Source organism: Quercus lobata, chromosome 10 (assembly GCF_001633185.2).
Source record: "Quercus lobata isolate SW786 chromosome 10, ValleyOak3.0 Primary Assembly, whole genome shotgun sequence".
Lineage (NCBI taxonomy): Eukaryota > Viridiplantae > Streptophyta > Magnoliopsida > Fagales > Fagaceae > Quercus > Quercus lobata.
The window spans coordinates 61748376-61767296 of record NC_044913.1 but is presented as its reverse complement, the minus strand read 5'-3'; the positions used below and the strand labels follow the sequence as shown (position 1 = coordinate 61767296).

General features: G+C 39.4%; 1 protein-coding gene and 1 pseudogene across 2 annotated transcripts; both read left to right on the top strand.

The window, feature by feature from the left end:
- The first annotated feature begins 517 nt into the window (after positions 1-517).
- Positions 518-3367, top strand: LOC115966074 (annotated as a pseudogene). The gene has a single exon (XR_004086304.1). The product of XR_004086304.1 is annotated as a receptor-like protein kinase FERONIA (transcript).
- A 7850-nt stretch (positions 3368-11217) lies between these two features.
- On the top strand, positions 11218-14886 carry LOC115963939 (receptor-like protein kinase FERONIA). The gene has a single exon (XM_031083186.1). The coding sequence runs from the start codon at positions 11436-11438 to the stop codon at positions 13977-13979; it is 2544 nt and encodes an 847-aa protein (XP_030939046.1). The 5' UTR covers positions 11218-11435; the 3' UTR covers positions 13980-14886.
- The last annotated feature ends 4035 nt before the right edge of the window (positions 14887-18921 follow it).

Here is an 18921-nt window from a genome sequence, read left to right as displayed (position 1 = left end):
TGGGACAGAAAGAAATCCTCCGGACCCAACCTACACGTGTGCGGTAAGGATGGAACGCAAAAGGGAGTATATAAACTAAAAAGAGAACATGAAAAAGGGATCGGAACAAAAAAAGAAAGAAGAACAAGAGACGTAAACAAGAGAGAAAAAAGGGAAAAGAGAAAAAAATGAGTTGTACTAACTGAAAAACTTTGAACGTTCATGAAAGTGAGTCTTTAGAGGATAGATCACGGTTAACCTAGTTCTTTACACCCACGCTCTACAAATCACATTGTCTGGGCCCTTTACGTGCGAACCCAATACTGTTTGGGTTAGGTACTAAATCGTGTCCTTACATACAATAAATATATATGTTAAAGTAATGATAATTTTAAAATGGCATACCGATATTAACTAGTACAGAAATATTTTCTCCCTTAAATCAAATTGACTGATTGATTTATTAATACTAATTAGAGTTTTTTAATATTCAATGATAATAAAAATTAGAGTTTCATAATAATTTTTTTTTTTTTATACTTCAGCTCACCTTGACTCGGAGTCCTGGCCCGTCCTTTACATCATACGCACTCACTTTGTCTCTGCTTCAATGGGCAAGGGAAACCGAAGCAACGCGTATCTTTGGGCCACCCTCCAACCATGTTTCACATCTCTCTACATCGCCTTCTTGCTGCACCACGTGACCAGCACGGTCGGCAGCAACTCTCCCTTTCCTTACATACCAGAGGACGAAATTAACCTTGACTGTGGCTCCTCCGGCAATTCGACCGCACTAGATGGTCGGACCTGGATTGGAGACGAGAATTCTATATTCTTCCCAGTTGAACATCTTCAAAACAATGCATCTCTAACTGCAAGCGTTGTGCAGCAATCCTCCTCTGCTACCCGAGTACCCTATACAACAGCCCGCTTATCTCTCTCCCCATTCAGCTATATATTCTCATCAGTCACTGCAGGCCAAAAATTGGTTCGACTATACTTCTACCCAGCTACTTACGGCACCTTTGATCGCTCTAAAGCCCGATTTTCTGTCAAAGCTGGACCTTTTACTCTTCTTCGCAATTTTAATGCTGCGCTTATGGCGGACCCTGATTATGATTCCGGCCATGACACCATATTTAGAGAATTCTGTGTCAACATCGAGGAAGGTCAGAGGCTGAACTTAACCTTAACTCCAAGCGATTCCAATTCATTTGCTTTTGTCAACGGAATTGAAATCTTGTCAATGCCTACTAATCTCTATTACACTCCGTCTGATGATCAAAGGCTCCCTTTTATCGGCAAGAGCAGCCGTACCGAGTCGTTAATGGAACTGCTCTCGAGATGCTATACAGAATAAATGTTGGAGGGAGCTTCATCTCACCCGCCAGAGATACAGGAATGTTCCGTAGCTGGAATTCGGACTACAAGTACTTGACAGAAGATTTAACATCTGAGCTACCAGTTAGTACTATTGAACTAAACTTCAGCCAAATACCTCCGTACACTGCACCGGAAGAAGTCTATAGAACTGCCCGCACTATGGGGATCAACCGATCCTCGAATAAGTTATACAATCTCACTTGGCAACTTCCCGTGGATTCTCAGTTTGATTACCTTGTTAGGTTACACTTCTGCGAGTTTCAACCAGAGTTTAAAGCGGTGGGCGACCGACGATTCCTCATTTTCATTGCAAATCAAACCGCTGAGAGGGCAGCCGACGTGATAAGATGGAGCGGTGGGAGTGGGGTTCCCGTATATAGGGACTACGCTGTGTCGATGTTTGGCATAGAAAGCCAGAAAAGAGTGAACCTCTCTATCTCCATCTCTTCAGATCCTGAACGGTACAGTGGTGCAATCTTGAACGGTATCGAAATCTTCAAAGTCAACGACACCAATGGAAATCTCGCCGGACCCAACCCCAACACACTTCCGCTGACCCTTCCAACGGCAACAAAGTCAAATAACAACAGAATAAAAATAACGGCCATCGTCGGTGGCGGAATTTCCGGCATTATTGTTCTGTTGATTCTCGGATTCTTGATTCTCCGGCGAGCCAAGACCAGTTGGCGTTGGCGGCGTCCATTTTCTTTCCAAACTTCCAAGTCAACAAAGACTCACGGATCATCGCTACCGTATTTGTGCCGTAACTTCTCATTGGCTGAGATTAAAGCAGCCACCAAAAACTTTGACCAAAATTCCATTATTGGTGTTGGTGGGTTCGGTGACGTGTATAAAGGGTACATACACGTTGATGGTGAGGCCACCCATGTTGCGATCAAACGGTTGAAACCCGGTTCTCAACAAGGGGTCCAAGAGTTCAGAACAGAAATTGAGATACTATCACAGCTCCGCCACCACCATCTCGTTTCTCTAATAGGATATTGCAATGATGGCAACGAGATGATCCTTGTGTATGATTTTATGTCTGGTGGGACTCTTTGTAGTCATCTCTACAACACTGATAAGAGTCATAAGACACCTCTTCCGTGGGATCAACGCCTCCAAATCTGTCTTGGTGCGGCACGTGCGTTAAACTACTTGCATATAGGTGCAGAGCACCCTATCATTCATCGTGATGTCAAAAGCACAAACATTTTATTGGACGAGAAATGGTCAGCCAAGGTGTCCGATTTTGGATTGTCAAAATTTGGTACTACTAGCACGTCCAAGGCCCATGTTAGCACAGCTGTTAAGGGTAGTTTTGGGTATTTGGATCCGGAATATTATCGACGCCAACAGTTGACAGAGAAGTCTGATGTGTACTCTTTTGGTGTGGTGTTGTTTGAAGTGTTGTGTGCAAGGCCACCCATCATGCATACGGTAGAGCACGAGGAGATAAGTCTAGCAGAGTGGGCCCTGAAATGTTATCGCAATGGGAAGCTTGGTCAGATTGTTGATCCATTATTGAAGGCTGAAATTGAACCAGAGTGTTTGAAGAAATTTGGCGAGATTGCAGTGAATTGTTTGCATGACAATGGAACCGAACGGCCATCAATGAATGATGTGGTGTGGGGTCTTGAGCTCGCATTGCAGTTGCAAGGGAGTGCAGAAAAAGCTATCTTCCATGGGGAGCAAAGTTTTGCTAGTAAGGAATATCAGGATGGATTGATGTCGATGTTTTCTGAGATTATGAATCCTAGAGGTCGATGAAAGATATGCTAGCTAGCTGAATTTTAAGAGTTTTATTTGAGTGATGATTGCAACCTTGCAAACTAGCACAACAATTCATTTTATTTCACTTATTATTATTAAGCAACATCATAGTGGTAATGCAGATATCTGATAAGAATACTTTATAAGCATAAACTTATCAGCGTTCTTATTGCAGTAACATTCAGTTGTATAAAATTATAGTTGTACGTTTTTCTAGGACGTGACATAGAATTCTGTAGTTTTGAAGACTAGAAAAGTGTAATCCGGTCATTTTGGAGGAAGAAAAAAAAAAGTGGAATCCGGATGTTTAACATTAAAAAAATTAGTTAATTTGAATTTGAATTTCATGCAGTCCTACACATTAATATTTGCTCATAACTTATATATATGATGATATATGTCTATATTTAGAGTTGCAAATTCACATAAATCAATCCCATAAGGAGGTTTGTAAAAACCCTAAGAATTTAAGTGCTACAAAATAAATGGTTTACACACAAAATGGGTAAGAGCATTAACATCGAATGTGCTAAATGCTAAAAGTTTTAGCATTTTGCACACCAAATCGAAATACCAAATAACACACCTCATCAAATGTGCTAAAATCCAATTTCTTTTTTGCAACATGCTACAATACCATTCTACTAATAAAATGGTACTGTGGGGTCAGAGAACTTATGATCCGGCCCACGCTCTATTAGGGCTTGGGGCCTGTGCCGAGGACAAATGGGGAAAGGCCGAAGTGTCGAGGGGAGCAGCCGAGGACGACCCTGTCCTCGGAATTCCAGGACTTCAAGGGGAAGAGCAACGTCTCGATGAAGGCCGCCCCCAAAAAGCCCTCTGAAGGAGATACGAGTAGAATGGGACCCACGTGGGGGTACGGTGCAAAACTGGTTCAGGGTAAATACGTCCCCTCCGCATTAAATGCACCCGCCAGCATCCTGACCATGTTAATGAGAAAAGACGCCTAGATAGGGTGACTTCGATCATCGCAACTAACAGAAAGCAAGGAGGGACAGCTGATGGGACGGGTACAGAAGTAGGCACCTGCCTGACCAACAAGTGGAGGGCTAAGATCAACTAAGAAGGGCTATATAATGTAAAGGTTAACGCACCAAGAAAGGGGCTGGGAAAATTATTCGCTCAGAGAATTTGATATGGGATTACAGCAACCAAATGCCACTATACAAGAGGCTCATTGGAAGATCCATTTGTTAATAGAAAAGTCAAAGAAAAAGGGAGAAGAAGATGAAAAAACAAACAATCAAGCAAATGTTGACGGCATAATTTATACTTAGCCTGAGTGCGCAACAAAGAATTCTGAATTCTGTAATTTTCAATTAACGAGGAAGACCATAATATTCAAAGTCTATGGAAGATCCAAATCAGTAACCAAAGTCAGTGAAACTTTAACATAATTTAAAGTCAGTGGAACACTGAATGTTTAATAGATTTTTAGTCTTCCAAACATGAAGCATTTTTTTAAGTTATGTTCACATATTAGTGGAAGGCTAGAGATGATATAGTAAAGAAATGTAAAGTGTCCAATCCAAGTAGACGAGAATCATGAGCTTTCAGACCTAAGAAGTATGCATAAGAGTATTTCGTTATACTTGTCACCAACCCCCTCCCCCGGGCACGGAAAAAAAAAAGTTTCAGTAAAATTGGGTTCTACAAATTCGATGTAATAACTTAAAAATAAAAAAATAAAAGAAGAGAAATTCAATGTAATAACCTGGTTATCCTACATTTCTAATAACGATATTTAACAAATTTTCAGAAATTTTCCCATTTAGAAATGTAGGATAGTTGGGGTATCACACTACAAAAATCTCTAAAGGCTTTATGGTGGTATCATCTTTATAATCTTTCGCCCAAATATATCTAGAAACATGGTATGGTTTTGCTCAAGGCAACATCTGACTCGTCAAAAAATTCTTGCTCCTGCTTTCAATGTGACTTTTGATAATATTCTACAAGTGATGTATAATAAATACTCTGCTTTCTTTATAGGAGCTCATAGCCTGGTTCAAGAGTGCACACATGTGCTTGTTGATCAACTAAGGCCAGTGAAAGAAGATGTGCTTGATGCCATTGTATCAAAAATACCTATTGTTCTTAGTAGTTGGGAACTAACATTAAACATCTTGAATTACTTCTCTGGGATATAACTGTGTTGTTAACTTATAATTGAAAGCATACTTATCAAATAATTTCTTTCCAGAGTACAGTTTTGTATGCTATTTTGATAACATGGTCATTTTGTTGCACATTCATTTTAACTTATCCAAAAAAAGGCAGTTTCATGCACATCTTAAGTTTTAAGAACACCTTGTAGGCATGGAATTAATAAGATAATTAATACTTGCTTACAACAATAAATTTTAAGTGCAGCTTTTAGAACATGCATTTTTTATTAGTAAAAAAGTTTCTTTGATGAAAAGAACATCAAGTATATAGGGAGTATACTAGGTATACTAGAAATATCGTCTTTTGGAGGGTTGTGCCACACTTTGTTATGTGGTGCATTTGGCAAGAACAGAATGTGAGATGCTTTGAGGTAAGTGAACGGTCTATACTTGAGGTTAAATCCCTCCTTCATTCTTTGCTGGATTCTTTGCTGGATTGGAGTACTGCTTTCTATTCTCTCCCCTGTACTTCTCTTTTAGATTTAATTGAGTTTTGTAATTTGAGAGGTTGATCTACTGCTACTCAAGTACACCTTCGGTGTACCTGGGTATTATCTTTTTTTTTTTTTTTTTTTTTTTTTTTTTTTTGATCATTGCATTTTCGTTATCTTTAAAATAAAAAATAAAAAATAAAAAAAGAGCTAAGCTTTTATTGTACAATGATCCCTCAAATCTAAGAACTTAGAGAAAGGACATGTCCCTGAAGCCAGTAACCATTCAAACAACGTTCTGAAGAATTGCATCTTCAAGTTGGAACTAGTCTGTTCACACCCAAAGTTCTAGCATTTCTTTCACACCACAAACACCATTACCATATCAAACAATGTGGAACAACCTTCCATATTGCACTGTTTCTATGTCTCCCAAATTGGTTCTTCCAACAAGATAGTAATTCTATAACCCCCATAGGCATGACCGATTGAACCCCAAAGAGAGCAAAAATCATATCCCATAGATCTCTATCAACAGGACAAATCGCAAGCAAATGTTTCATTGTCTCCCTGTCCTCCTTGCACATACAACACTAGCTAACCACATTTATTTTCCCCTTCTACAAGTTCTAAGCAATTAAGATCCTCCCCAAAGATGTAGTCCAAATAAAGAAAGCCACTCTACTCACAAATTTTAGCTTCCAAATGCCTTTCTAAGGAAATTTTGCAACTCCAGTAGGGACTAAGGCTTTGTAATAAGAACTCACCTTGAATCCCCTCTTATCAGAAAACCTCCAACATAACTTATCTTCCCCATTACTTCGCACTGTTACTTAATAGAGTAATTCCAAGAAAGTCAAAGTGGACTCCAACTCCCAATCCTATATCCTCACAAAATTCACTGCCCAATGAACTCAGTCATTGCGAATTTCAATCTGCCATTGAAGCATCCTTATCCTTTGCTATACAAAATAGCTCAAGGAAAGAATCCTTTAAGCTTTAAGGGTTTATGACACCATACATCACTCCAAAAACTAACTCTAGTACCATCTCCCACTTCAAAAAAATAAACCTTGAAAATATTTTTCACTTTTGATTGGTAGTTACATGCGCACCTAGTAGGTCTTGAACCCATGACCTCACACTCCATGTAATTATTATGGGAGAAGGAAGTTCCAGTTAATCTATAGCTCATTGGCAAAATAAACCTTGAAAACTTTTCCCAACTCCTCATATTTTTCCAAAATTTTACCCCCATATGTCCTAGTAACCATTAAGTTAGTCCAACTGCCCCTGAAAGAGCCATACTTCCTCACAACTACCCACCCCAAAGGTGGTAATCGAACCATGGTATCATCACATTAAACCAAGGCCATGACTGTGGAATCTCTTTCCTTTGAAGTTTTTGGGTATATTCTTTTAATAAGTTAGGTTTGCTGGGTTATGGATCCGAATTGCCATCCCCATTTTGTATGGGGCCTAAAGGGCCATTAACTACTCCTTACCCTTTATCCTTAACCTATTTACCATTAGGGGCCTCCATACCCATTTGGGATTTGGATGTGGCCCACCTGCTTTATTATTTTGGTCAACACTCACCATACCCACAACAAGGGTGGCCTGATTGCTTGTGGGCCTAGTTTCCTTCTTTTTGTTGATACTAGCCCACTGACCATTTGACCCATATACCAACTTGATATTTAGGTTAAAATGCAAATTTCACCCTTTAAGTTTGATTAAAATTCATTTCAAACCTCTAACTTTACTTTGGTTCAATTGAATCCTCTAAGTTTCAAATTTATTCAATTCAAATATTCTATCCAATTTCGTTAAAAAATTGCCATTAAAAAAAATAATTTTCTCACATGAAAAAAATCTATAAAATTAAGAAAAATACTCTATAGATTTTTTATGTGAGAACTATTTTTTTCAAAAAATCATTTTTCCTTAGTTAATTGCATACTTAACAGCAAATTTTTAACGGAATTGGATGAAATGCCAGAATTGAATAAATTTGAAATTTATAGGACTTAATTGAACTAAAGTAAAGTTAGAGGTCTGAAACGAATTTCAATAAATTTTAGAGGAAGCAATTTGCATTTTAGCCTAATATTTAAATTCAAATCTACCTCTTCAAATCACAGCCAGGAAGCATGCTCCTACCAAATTGGAGGTAAGTGGGACTCATTGCCTTTCTCTTGTTGATTTTCTTCTTACCGATGAGAGATTTGTTGCTATTGGGTATGTCCAATTTGAGTTTCTTGTAGGATTGGATGGCAATTCTCATGCCCTTCTCCCTTGAAAAGGGCACCCTTTTCGCTTCTCAGAAAGTGTAAAATTTCACTCAACTTGACGCTGTAACAACTATACATGGTTGATAATTTCATCCAGAACCAATATCAAAAAGAAACATTACAAGGCATCTTAGGCCCCATATGCTTCTCCATAGGAATTCCTTTAACAACAAAGTACATATCCTATTCAGAAAGTGTTGTTTTGTCAGTCCAACCTAATTGCAGCATTTCTTCGTCATCATCCATCGACATCAATCGGCCTCCTCATTTATTCCATGGTTGTGGGGGTGATGAATTTCTAAGTTGATAGGTGTCCTCATGCTTGTGGTCTTTGGAAGAGCATTTGGATGTGCTAGGAATGTTTTAGTAGATACATTCAGTTTGAGGTTGTTTTGGGAAATCAAGTGCAGTTTTGGCATGAATGTTGGTGTGGTGACCAAACTCTTAGAGAGGATTTCCCGATCTTGTTTGAGATTGCTATTGATCGGGAGGCTTCAACGGAATTTAACCTGGTGAGGCAATAGGGAGGGGAAAGGAGTTGGGATGTGAGTTTCTAGCGTGATTTGAATGATTGGGAAATGGAATTAGTGGCGGCCTTCCTTCATATAGTCTCACATTCCTCCTATTGAGGATGGGGACCAGGTGAGGTGGAAGTTGAAGAAGACTGGAGAGTTTGACATTTAGCCTTTTTATAATGCGTTGAAAGGGCATTCAATTATCACCTTCCCTTGGAAAGGGATTGGGGAGGTCAAGGCCTCTTGGCGGGTTTCCTTTTTTTGTTTGGACGGCAGCGTGGAGGAAAATACTCATTGGAGATAACTTGAGGAGGAGAGGTTATTCCCTTGTGGATTGGCATTGCATGTGTTGGTGTTATGGGGAATCAATGGACCATCTTTTGATCCACTATGAGGGGGTCTATCATTGGTGGAGCTTTGTTTTTAGATCATTTAGGGTTGCTTGGGTTCTTCTTGAGAGAGTACTTAACCTTTTAATGGGGTAGTGGAACTGGTTGGGGAAACAGTCGTCTAACATTTGGAATTTGGCACCTTTGTGTTTGATATGGTGTATTTGGAGGGAACGAAAAAAAATTGTAGGTTTGAGAATGTCAAAAGCTCAAGGCTTCAACTTTTTGCCTTTTTTGTAGGCACTTTATTTGATTGGTCTTAGGCTTGGGAACTCACATCTAGTGATTCCCTCTTGATGTTTGTAGGTTCCCTTTTAGCTTGTACATAGTTTTTGTTTTCTTTGTACTTTAATGACATTTGTGTGCCCTTTTTGCATGAAGTACTCTTTTTTTGTGGCTCTTGTAAACACCCTATGTATTTAAGCTTCACTTTTTTTTATTCAATAAAATTGTTATTGCGAGCTAATTTATATGACAATGAATTCAGGCTTTTTAATCATTACATTTTACATACATATGGAATGTATTTAATATTTAAATCTGGAACCCTGAGTAATTTTCTTAAGGGCTATTGCTACTTGTGACATATGTGGGGGGAAATCGCATGTGTGGTTCTTGGAGGGTGGCCGGATGCGGAGGTGGGAGAAGCTAGTAGGAGCCATCCTATTCCAATAGCATATTTTGGAACTCATGTCTAAAACCCACTAGCATGCTATCTTTTATGTGTTTGCCAACTCGGAGGTCATTTGAAACCCTGCACCTAAAGCTAAAGGCTAAAGCCACCCATGTTCACAAATTAAAAAATAAAATATTTTGATGTATTACTATTATCACATTCGGAAATTTCTTTTTACGTAAAAATAAAAAAAAATAAAAAAAAAACTGAAATATCTTCTCGTAAAGCATTCACAATTTTTTTCTTTTAGGAAACAATAATACTTATTAGAACACACGAACATGAAAGTAATATATAAAGTTTTTTAAATAGACTTATAATATATTACATAACCAGAGTATCGCTATAAAATGGACCAACCTTTGTAATAGTAGCTTGGATTATAAGGATTGAAACTCTAACACACACCATCAATGTGGAGCATTCACATTTGAGGATGTAAAAAAAAAAAAAAAAAACAGTTTCTCTCTTCTCTTTCATCTCTCTTTCCTCTATTCCTTTTTGTCTAAAGGTGTGTTTGGTTGGTGTGAAAATAGTGAGGATGAAAAATAGGGAGAGGAAAATAGGGTAAAAAATGCTGTTTTCCACCATTTGGTTGAGGAACTTTCTCCCCTCGGCTCACTTTTTTAATCCTCCCAAATAGGGAGGAAAATGCAAAGAGAAAAGTGCTGTGAAAGCACTTTTACACAAATACCCCTCAACTACCCCTCATTCATGACATTGACTTGACTTTTGCCTCTTCTCATCCTTACCTTCACAGCACACTAACATTCAGGTTCTCTTCTCTTTTTTTCATTTTTTTTTTCAACGTGATCTAATCAACATTCTATTGTTTCTTGCGTCCAAGTTTCGTATGACATTGAGATTTTTTTTTTTTTCTACCATGTATTATGTACATGTCTTTTGGAAAAATGTAAACTTCTTTATTTTTTATTTTTTAAAATTTCCTTAGCTAAAAGGGACCTTATAATAATTGAGGGGAAAAAAAACAAATAAAAACACTATTTTATGGACACTATAAATTTGTATGACCCCGTTTTTGCCCTATTAAATTTATATGTACACCATTATAATTTTTACATTATAATAATAAAAATAATAATATAAATTTATATGTATGATGTGGAAAATTTTATATTATTTAATGAGTACAAATAAATCTATTTCTTACATATTATGTAACAAGAGTATAAATCTATTTCTTAGACATTACGTGTATAATTGATGTTTTGAAGGACACTTGAAAGAAAGAGAGAGAGAGAGGGTTTATGGTGGATGACATAAAGAAAAATGAAGAAGATGAAACAAAGAAAGAGAGAAACAAGCTGAAGAAGGACAGGGTAGAAATAATAATGATTAATTTTGTGGATATGAAAAAGGTTGAGAAAAAAAAAATGTCTAGAAGATAAGGAATGGGTGGAGGAGAATAAATCAAATAAAAACAAAAACAAAAGGCTGGCTTGTAGGTGGGTCAGTGGTGGGAAACGGACAACTAAAATAAATATAATTCTACTTCAAATATAATGTATTTTTATATTATTATATATTAGGTTAATATATTGATATTATATAATATACAATAAATATATATTTTAAAGTAATATTAATTTTAAAACAGCATTAAGATATTAACTAGTACAGAAATATTTTATTCCTTTAGTTAATACTCATTAGAGTTTCATAATATTCAATAATAATAAAAATTAGAGTTTCATAATAATTTTTTTTTTTTATACTTTAGCTCACCTTGACTCGGAGTCCTGGCCCGTCCTTGGCATCATACGCACTCACTTTGTCTCTGCTACAATGGGCAAGGGAAACCGAAGCAACGCGTATCTTTGGGCCACCCTCCAACCATGTTTCACATCTCTCTACATCGCCTTCTTGCTGCACCACGTGACCAGCACGGTCGGCAGCAACTCTCCCTTTCCTTACATACCAGAGGACGAAATTAACCTTGACTGTGGCTCCTCCGGCAATTCGACCGCACTAGATGGTCGGACCTGGATTGGAGACGAGAATTCTATATTCTTCCCAGTTGAACATCTTCAAAACAATGCATCTCTAACTGCAAGCGTTGTGCAGCAATCCTCCTCTGCTACCCGAGTACCCTATACAACAGCCCGCTTATCTCTCTCCCCATTCAGCTATATATTCTCATCAGTCACTGCAGGCCAAAAATTGGTTCGACTATACTTCTACCCAGCTACTTACGGCACCTTTGATCGCTCTAAAGCCCGATTTTCTGTCAAAGCTGGACCTTTTACTCTTCTTCGCAATTTTAATGCTGCGCTTATGGCAGACCCTGATTATGATTCCGGCCATGACACCATATTTAGAGAATTCTGTGTCAACATCGAGGAAGGTCAGAGGCTGAACATAACCTTAACTCCAAGCGATTCCAATTCATTTGCTTTTGTGAACGGAATTGAAATCTTGTCGATGCCTACTTATCTCTATTACACTCCGTCTGATGATCAAGGGCTCCCTTTTATCGGCCAAGAGAAGCTGTACCAAGTCGTTAATGGAACTGCTCTCATGATGCTATACAGAATAAATGTTGGAGGGAGCTTCATCTCACCCGCCGGAGATACAGGAATGTTCCGTAGCTGGAATTCGGACTACAAGTACTTGACAGAAGATTTAACATCTGAGCTACCAGTTAGTACTATTGAACTAAACTTCAGCCAAATACCTCCGTACACTGCACCGGAAGAAGTCTATAGAACTGCCCGCACTATAGGGATTAACCGATCCTCGAATAAGTTATACAATCTCACTTGGCAACTTCCCGTGGATTCTCAGTTTGATTACCTTGTTAGGTTACACTTCTGCGAGTTTCAACCAGAGTTTAAAGCGGTGGGCGACCGACGATTCCTCATTTTCATTGCAAATCAAACCGCTGAGAAGGCAGCCGACGTGATAAGATGGAGTGGTGGGAGTGGGGTTCCGGTATATAGGGACTACGCTGTGTCGATGTTTGGCTTAGAAGGCCAGAAAAGAGTGAACCTCTCTATCGCCATTTCTGCAGATCCTGAACGGTACAGGGGTGCAATCTTGAACGGTATCGAAATCTTCAAAGTCAACGACACCTATGGAAATCTCGCCGGACCCAACCCCAACACACTTCCGCTGACCCTTCCAACGGCAACAAAGTCAAATAACAATAGAATAAAAATAACGGCCATCGTCGGTGGCGGAATTTCCGGCATTATTGTTCTGTTGATTCTCGGATTCTTGATTCTCCGGCGAGCCAAGACTAGTTGGCGTTGGCGGCGTCCATTTTCTTTCCACACTTCCAAGTCAACAAAGACACACGGATCATTGCTACCGTATTTGTGCCGTAACTTCTCATTGGCTGAGATTAAAGCAGCCACCAAAAACTTTGACCAAAATTCCATTATTGGTGTTGGTGGGTTCGGTGACGTGTATAAAGGGTACATACACGTTGATGGTGAGGCCACCCATGTTGCGATCAAACGGTTGAAACCCGGTTCTCAACAAGGGGTCCAAGAGTTCAGAACAGAAATTGAGATACTATCTCAGCTCCGCCACCACCATCTCGTTTCTTTAATAGGATATTGCAATGATGGCAACGAGATGATCCTTGTGTATGATTTTATGCCTGGTGGGACTCTTTGTAGTCATCTCTACGACACTGATATAAGTCATAAGACACCTCTTCCGTGGAATCAACGCCTCCAAATCTGTCTTGGTGCGGCACGTGCGTTAAACTACTTGCATATAGGTGCAGAGCACCCTATCATTCATCGTGATGTTAAAAGCACAAACATTTTATTGGACGAGAAATGGACAGCCAAGGTGTCCGATTTTGGATTGTCAAAATTTGGTACTACTAGCACGTCCAAGGCCCATGTTAGCACAGCTGTTAAGGGTAGTTTTGGGTATTTGGATCCGGAATATTATCGACGCCAACAGTTGACAGAGAAGTCTGATGTGTACTCTTTTGGGGTGGTGTTGTTTGAAGTGTTGTGTGCAAGGCCACCCATCATGCATACGGTAGAGCACGAGGAGATAAGTCTAGCAGAGTGGGCCCTGAAATGTTATCGCAATGGGAAGCTTGGTCAGATTGTTGATCCATTATTGAAGGCTGAAATTGAACCAGAGTGTTTGAAGAAATTTGGCGAGATTGCAGTGAATTGTTTGCATGACAATGGAACCGAACGGCCATCAATGAATGATGTGGTGTGGGGTCTTGAGCTCGCATTGCAGTTGCAAGGGAGTGCAGAAAAAGCTATCTTCCATGGGGAGCAAAGTTTTGCTAGTAAGGAATATCAGGATGGATTGATGTCGATGTTTTCTGAGATTATGAATCCCAGAGGTCGATGAAAGATATGCTAGCTAGCTGAATTTTAAGAGTTTTATTTGAGTGATGGTTGCAACCTTGCAAACTAGCACAACAATTCATTTTATTTCACTTATTATTATTAAGCAACATACTAGTGGTAATGCATATATCTGATAAGAACACTTTGTAAGCATAAACTTATCAGCGCTCTTATTGCAGTAATATTCAGTCGTATAAAATTATAATTGTACGTTTTTCTAGGATGTGACATAGAATTATGAAGTTTTGAAAACTAGAATAAGTACTTGTATCCATAAAATCAAAATGTCCATAATATTGACGTGTCGTGTTCATAATCTTAGTCGAATTGTTTTTATTTATTATTATCTGGTGTCTTGCCAGAATTAGTGATTCAAGCTGTATTTTATGTGGCAATTTAGTGGAATCATATGCTCATTTTAAGTGCACTGCCACAAGGGCCATATGGCATGCCTGCAGCTGGGGTTTAAGATCTGGTACCCTTCAGATATTATTAAGCTGGTTCTAAATCCACACGCTCAGTTTCTGCCAGGTGATTAGCAGCACAGGGATCGAAGTGGCTGAGATATTCTCCTTGCAGATGACATTCACTTTGGATTCTATTTGGAATTTAAGAAACCATATTGTTCACAAGGGGGGTGAGGTTAACATCATGGCTACCATCTGTGTCATCGAAAATAGAGTGAAAGAGTATTTGCTCATGACGATGACATGGCTTAAAGTGAAGAAATGATTTCCTGGAAGCCCCCTCCTAGGGGTATGATAAATTTAAATGTGGATGCTGCTGTTTTCGAATGACTTTACTACTTTGGTTGTGGTGGCTAGGATGATTTTGGTGAGATGCTGAAGGTTTGGGCTATGTGCTCCAATTCAGGCTTGAGCACCTGCAATACTCAGGGCTTTGTGTATCACCAGTTGAGAAAAATTGGCTGCACATCTATATCTAATCTAATTTAATCCAATCTAATCTAATCTAATCTAATACTCTAATACTATATATAATAGCAGAAGTCTTTAAGGAGGTGTTGTCACGTTAGGAAAAAAGACCCTTTAAAATTCTGACACGTATAAGTTAAAAAAACGATAAATTATGTTGTTTGACAATTTGCACACCATTTAAAAGCTTCTCATTATAAATAACAAAAAAATAACCGGTTAAAATGAAAGGACACAAGGAAAAATAGAATAGAGAGGCGATGAAAGAGAGAGAGAGAGAGAGGCGATGAGGAAACGGGGAAAGAAGCACAGAAGGAGAAAAAAAAGAGATAAAAAAGCTTGCGATACGGAGATGAGAAGGAGACAGAGTTCATATGACCGGCCGGCTATCACCATCATCTTCCAACCACTGTTCGTCCCTTGCCGGACTTGGGCTACCAGAACCGACACCGGTAACCTAAAGGTGCACGCAGGATTTGAGATATGGACATAGAGAGAGAACTGCCACTGGCAATTTTTTTTTTTTTTTTATTCTTTCTTAGATCTGGGTATGAAATATGAATTAGTTTTGAGAAATTTGGTTGGATTGATTTGTATTTAGGTATTTGGGTTACATTAGGTTTTGATTTGATTTATTTGATTCAATTTTAGTTTCTCAGTATACTAAAAACTTTTGGGAGTATTTGGATTAAATTAATTTTGTGTTTGATTTTGGTTTAAATTTAGGGTATTTATAATTGGTTTTGGACAATCAAGTTTTAGAGGCCAAAAGTCTGAGAATAGTAGAGAGAGAGTCTGAGAATGGCACCTTATTTGATTAGTCTTAGGCTTGAGAACTCACATCTAGTGATTCCCTATTGATGTTTGTAGGTTCCCTTTTAGCTTGTACATAGTTTTGTGTTTTCTTTGTACTTTAATGACATTTTTGTGCCCTTTTTGCACGAAGTAGTCTTTTTTTGTGGCTCTTGTAAACTCTGTGTATTTGGGTTTCATCCTTTTTCCTTCAATAAAATTGTTATTACTAGCTGATTTATATGGCAATGAATTCAAGCTTTTTAATCCTTACATACATAAAGAATGTATTTAATATTTAAATCTGGAACCCTGAGTAATTTTCTTAAGGGCCATTGCTGCTTGAGCCATATGTGGGGGAACTCGCGCATGTGTGGTTCTTGGAGGGTGGCCGGATGTGGAGGTGGGAGAAGCTAGTAGGAGCCATCCTACTCTAGTAGCATATTTTGGAACTCATATCTAGAACCCCCTAGCATGCTGTCTTTTCTGTGTTTGCCAGCTCGGGGTTCATTTGAAACCCAACACTTAAAGCTAAAGGCTAAAGCCGCCCATGTTCTCAAATTAAACAATAAAATATTTTGATGTATTACTATTATCACATTCGGAAATTTCTTTTTACGTCAAAAAAAAAAATCTGAAATATCTTCCTGTAAAGCATTCACAATTTTTTTTTTTTGAGGAAACAATAATACTTATTAGAACACACGAACATAAAAGTAATATATAGAGTTTTTTAAACAGACTTATAATATATTACATAACCAGAGTATCATTACAAAAGGGACTAACCTTTGTAGTTGTAGCTTGGTTTATAAGGACTGAAACTCTAACACACACCACCAATGTGGAGCATTCACATTTGAGGATGTAAAAAATAATAATCATATTTTACATCTCAAACACTAATTTCTTTATTTTATTTTTATCAACCCAATAAAATTGTGGGGCCCAAATGATTTACGGGCCAGGCCCATTTACCTGGGGAAAATCCGAAGGCCCAAGCCGAGGAGAGCTATGGCCCAAGCTCGACAAAATAGCCTGTGGATATCGCCGAGGACGGCTCAGTCCTTGGCAGACCCAAAGTCCCCCCCCCCTGAAGGAAGGGTAAAAACGGTATAGGACCGAAATCAGGACGAAAGATCTAAAATATCCAGGGAAAGCTGCTCTCACTGCCATTCAATGCTCTGAACCTGACAGAGCCGCAGTCTTTGGCTTTTACAACCACCTCCAACGACTTTGAATATGGGCTGATGGGACAAGTATCAATTTTGGAAAGATTGACCCTATACGTGGGCGAAGGACAGTGGACGCAGGCGAGTATAAAAGGAAAAATAAGTAACCTAAAGAAAGGGGTTGGGAAAAATGGCCAAAAACCAGAGCCTCCCAGCCCACCTCCAGGAGAAAGACTCCAGGGGTGTAGGAAAACGTAAACTGGTACGAACACCGCGAAAAACACACCGCCTATCGATCAAGGCCTAGCCTTCCAAACCCACGCTCTACAAATGATGTTGTTAGGGGCCTTTTCACGTGCGAACCCGACACTGTTACGGTCCGCCACGAATCGCGTCCTTACAATTGGCGCCGTCTGTGGGGAAGGCTTGTGTGTTGGTATAGGAAGTGGGTCGATAGAGTTTCTTCGTTATATCTAACCGTTGGTTATAGAGTTCTAGTACAAAGTTCTGTTACGGACTACGTTTCATGATTAGGGGCTTGGTTGAGGAGCTAACTCCCTTAAAGCCAAGGTCCCCCGTAAAGAGCAAACTAGGCACTTGGTAACGTTAACCGTATGGATAAACTCTAGGGGCTTGGCTGCGGAGCTAACTCCCCTAAAGCCAAGATCCCACACAAAGAGAAAACTAGGTTTTGGACAGAACCAAGGCATTGCATAGTCCTCGGACTCAAGCCTCTGGGGAAACCAACTACCTGGATGTGGAAAACTAGGTTTTGGACAGAACCAAGGCATTGCATAGTCCTCGGACTCAAGCCTCTGGGGAAACCAACTACCTGGATGTGGAAAACTAGGTTTTGGACAGAACCAAGGCATTGCATGGTCTACGGACTCAAGCCTCTGGGGAAACCAACTACCTGGATGTGGAAAACTAGGTTTTGGACAGAACCAAGGCATTGCATAGTCCTCGGACTCAAGCCTCTGGGGAAACCAACTACCTGGATGTGGAAAACTAGGTACAGAACCAAGGCATTGCATGGTCTACGGACTCAAGCCTCTGGGGAAACCAACTACCTGGATGTGGAAAACTAGGTTTTGGATAGAACCAAGGCATTGCATAGTCCTCGGACTCAAGCCTCTGGGGAAACCAACTACCTGGATGTGGAAAACTAGGTTTTGGACAGAACCAAGGCATTGCATAGTCCTCGGACTCAAGCCTCTGGGGAAACCAACTATCTGGATGTGGAAAACTAGGTTTTGGACAGAATCAAGGCATTGCATAGTCCTCGGACTCAAGCCTCTGGGGAAACCGACTACCTGGATGAGGAAAACTAAGTTTTGGACAGAACCAAGGCATTGCATAGTCCTCGGACTCAAGCCTCTGGGGAAACCAACTACCTGGATGGGGAACCAACTATTTAAAAAAAAAAAAACTATGGCACATAAACCTCAAAATTCATCCGAAGAGAGCTCCGCGTTAACAGATGGGTTAATACCTTGATTGCGCGGATTCCTTGGTCCACCCTCTGATCCCCCAATATCAAAGGAGTTAATGCGATACGGCGTAACATATTATCCAGAAGCACAACCAAAGCCCCTCGCTACTCGGCTACCCTCTCGGACGAATTACTTAGAGTTTGTCGTACTCGGACATCGCTCTTGCATGCATCGCGTAGCACTCAGCCGTTATCCCGGTTAGTTCCAAAAGTTTAATTTATTTGATGACTAACCTTGTTATGTTTGATAATATTTGTAAGTCTAAACTAGTAGGACTCTGTGTTAAGGCCTTTCTCTGCCTAGAATATCATTAAGGGCAAACTCATATTTAATATTCATGCATAAAGTAGTGGTTACGGAGAAGAAAGATATGTATAGAGAAATAAACACATATTTTATTAAGACAAAGGAACAGTACAGTGTACAATGGAAAGCTGAAACAAAGCCTACATCGAAGCTAACTACGTAAGTAACGAAGAATACAAGAGAGTAAAGATAAAGCCGAGGAGGCAGTTCAGAGGAGAGGTTGGCTACTGCCTCGAGACCTTATT

What these genes read in the sequence shown, in the direction of transcription:
- LOC115963939 (XM_031083186.1), top strand. Translation starts at nt 11,436, where the DNA reads ATGGGCAAGGGAAACCGAAGCAACGCGTATCTTTGGGCCACCCTCCAA.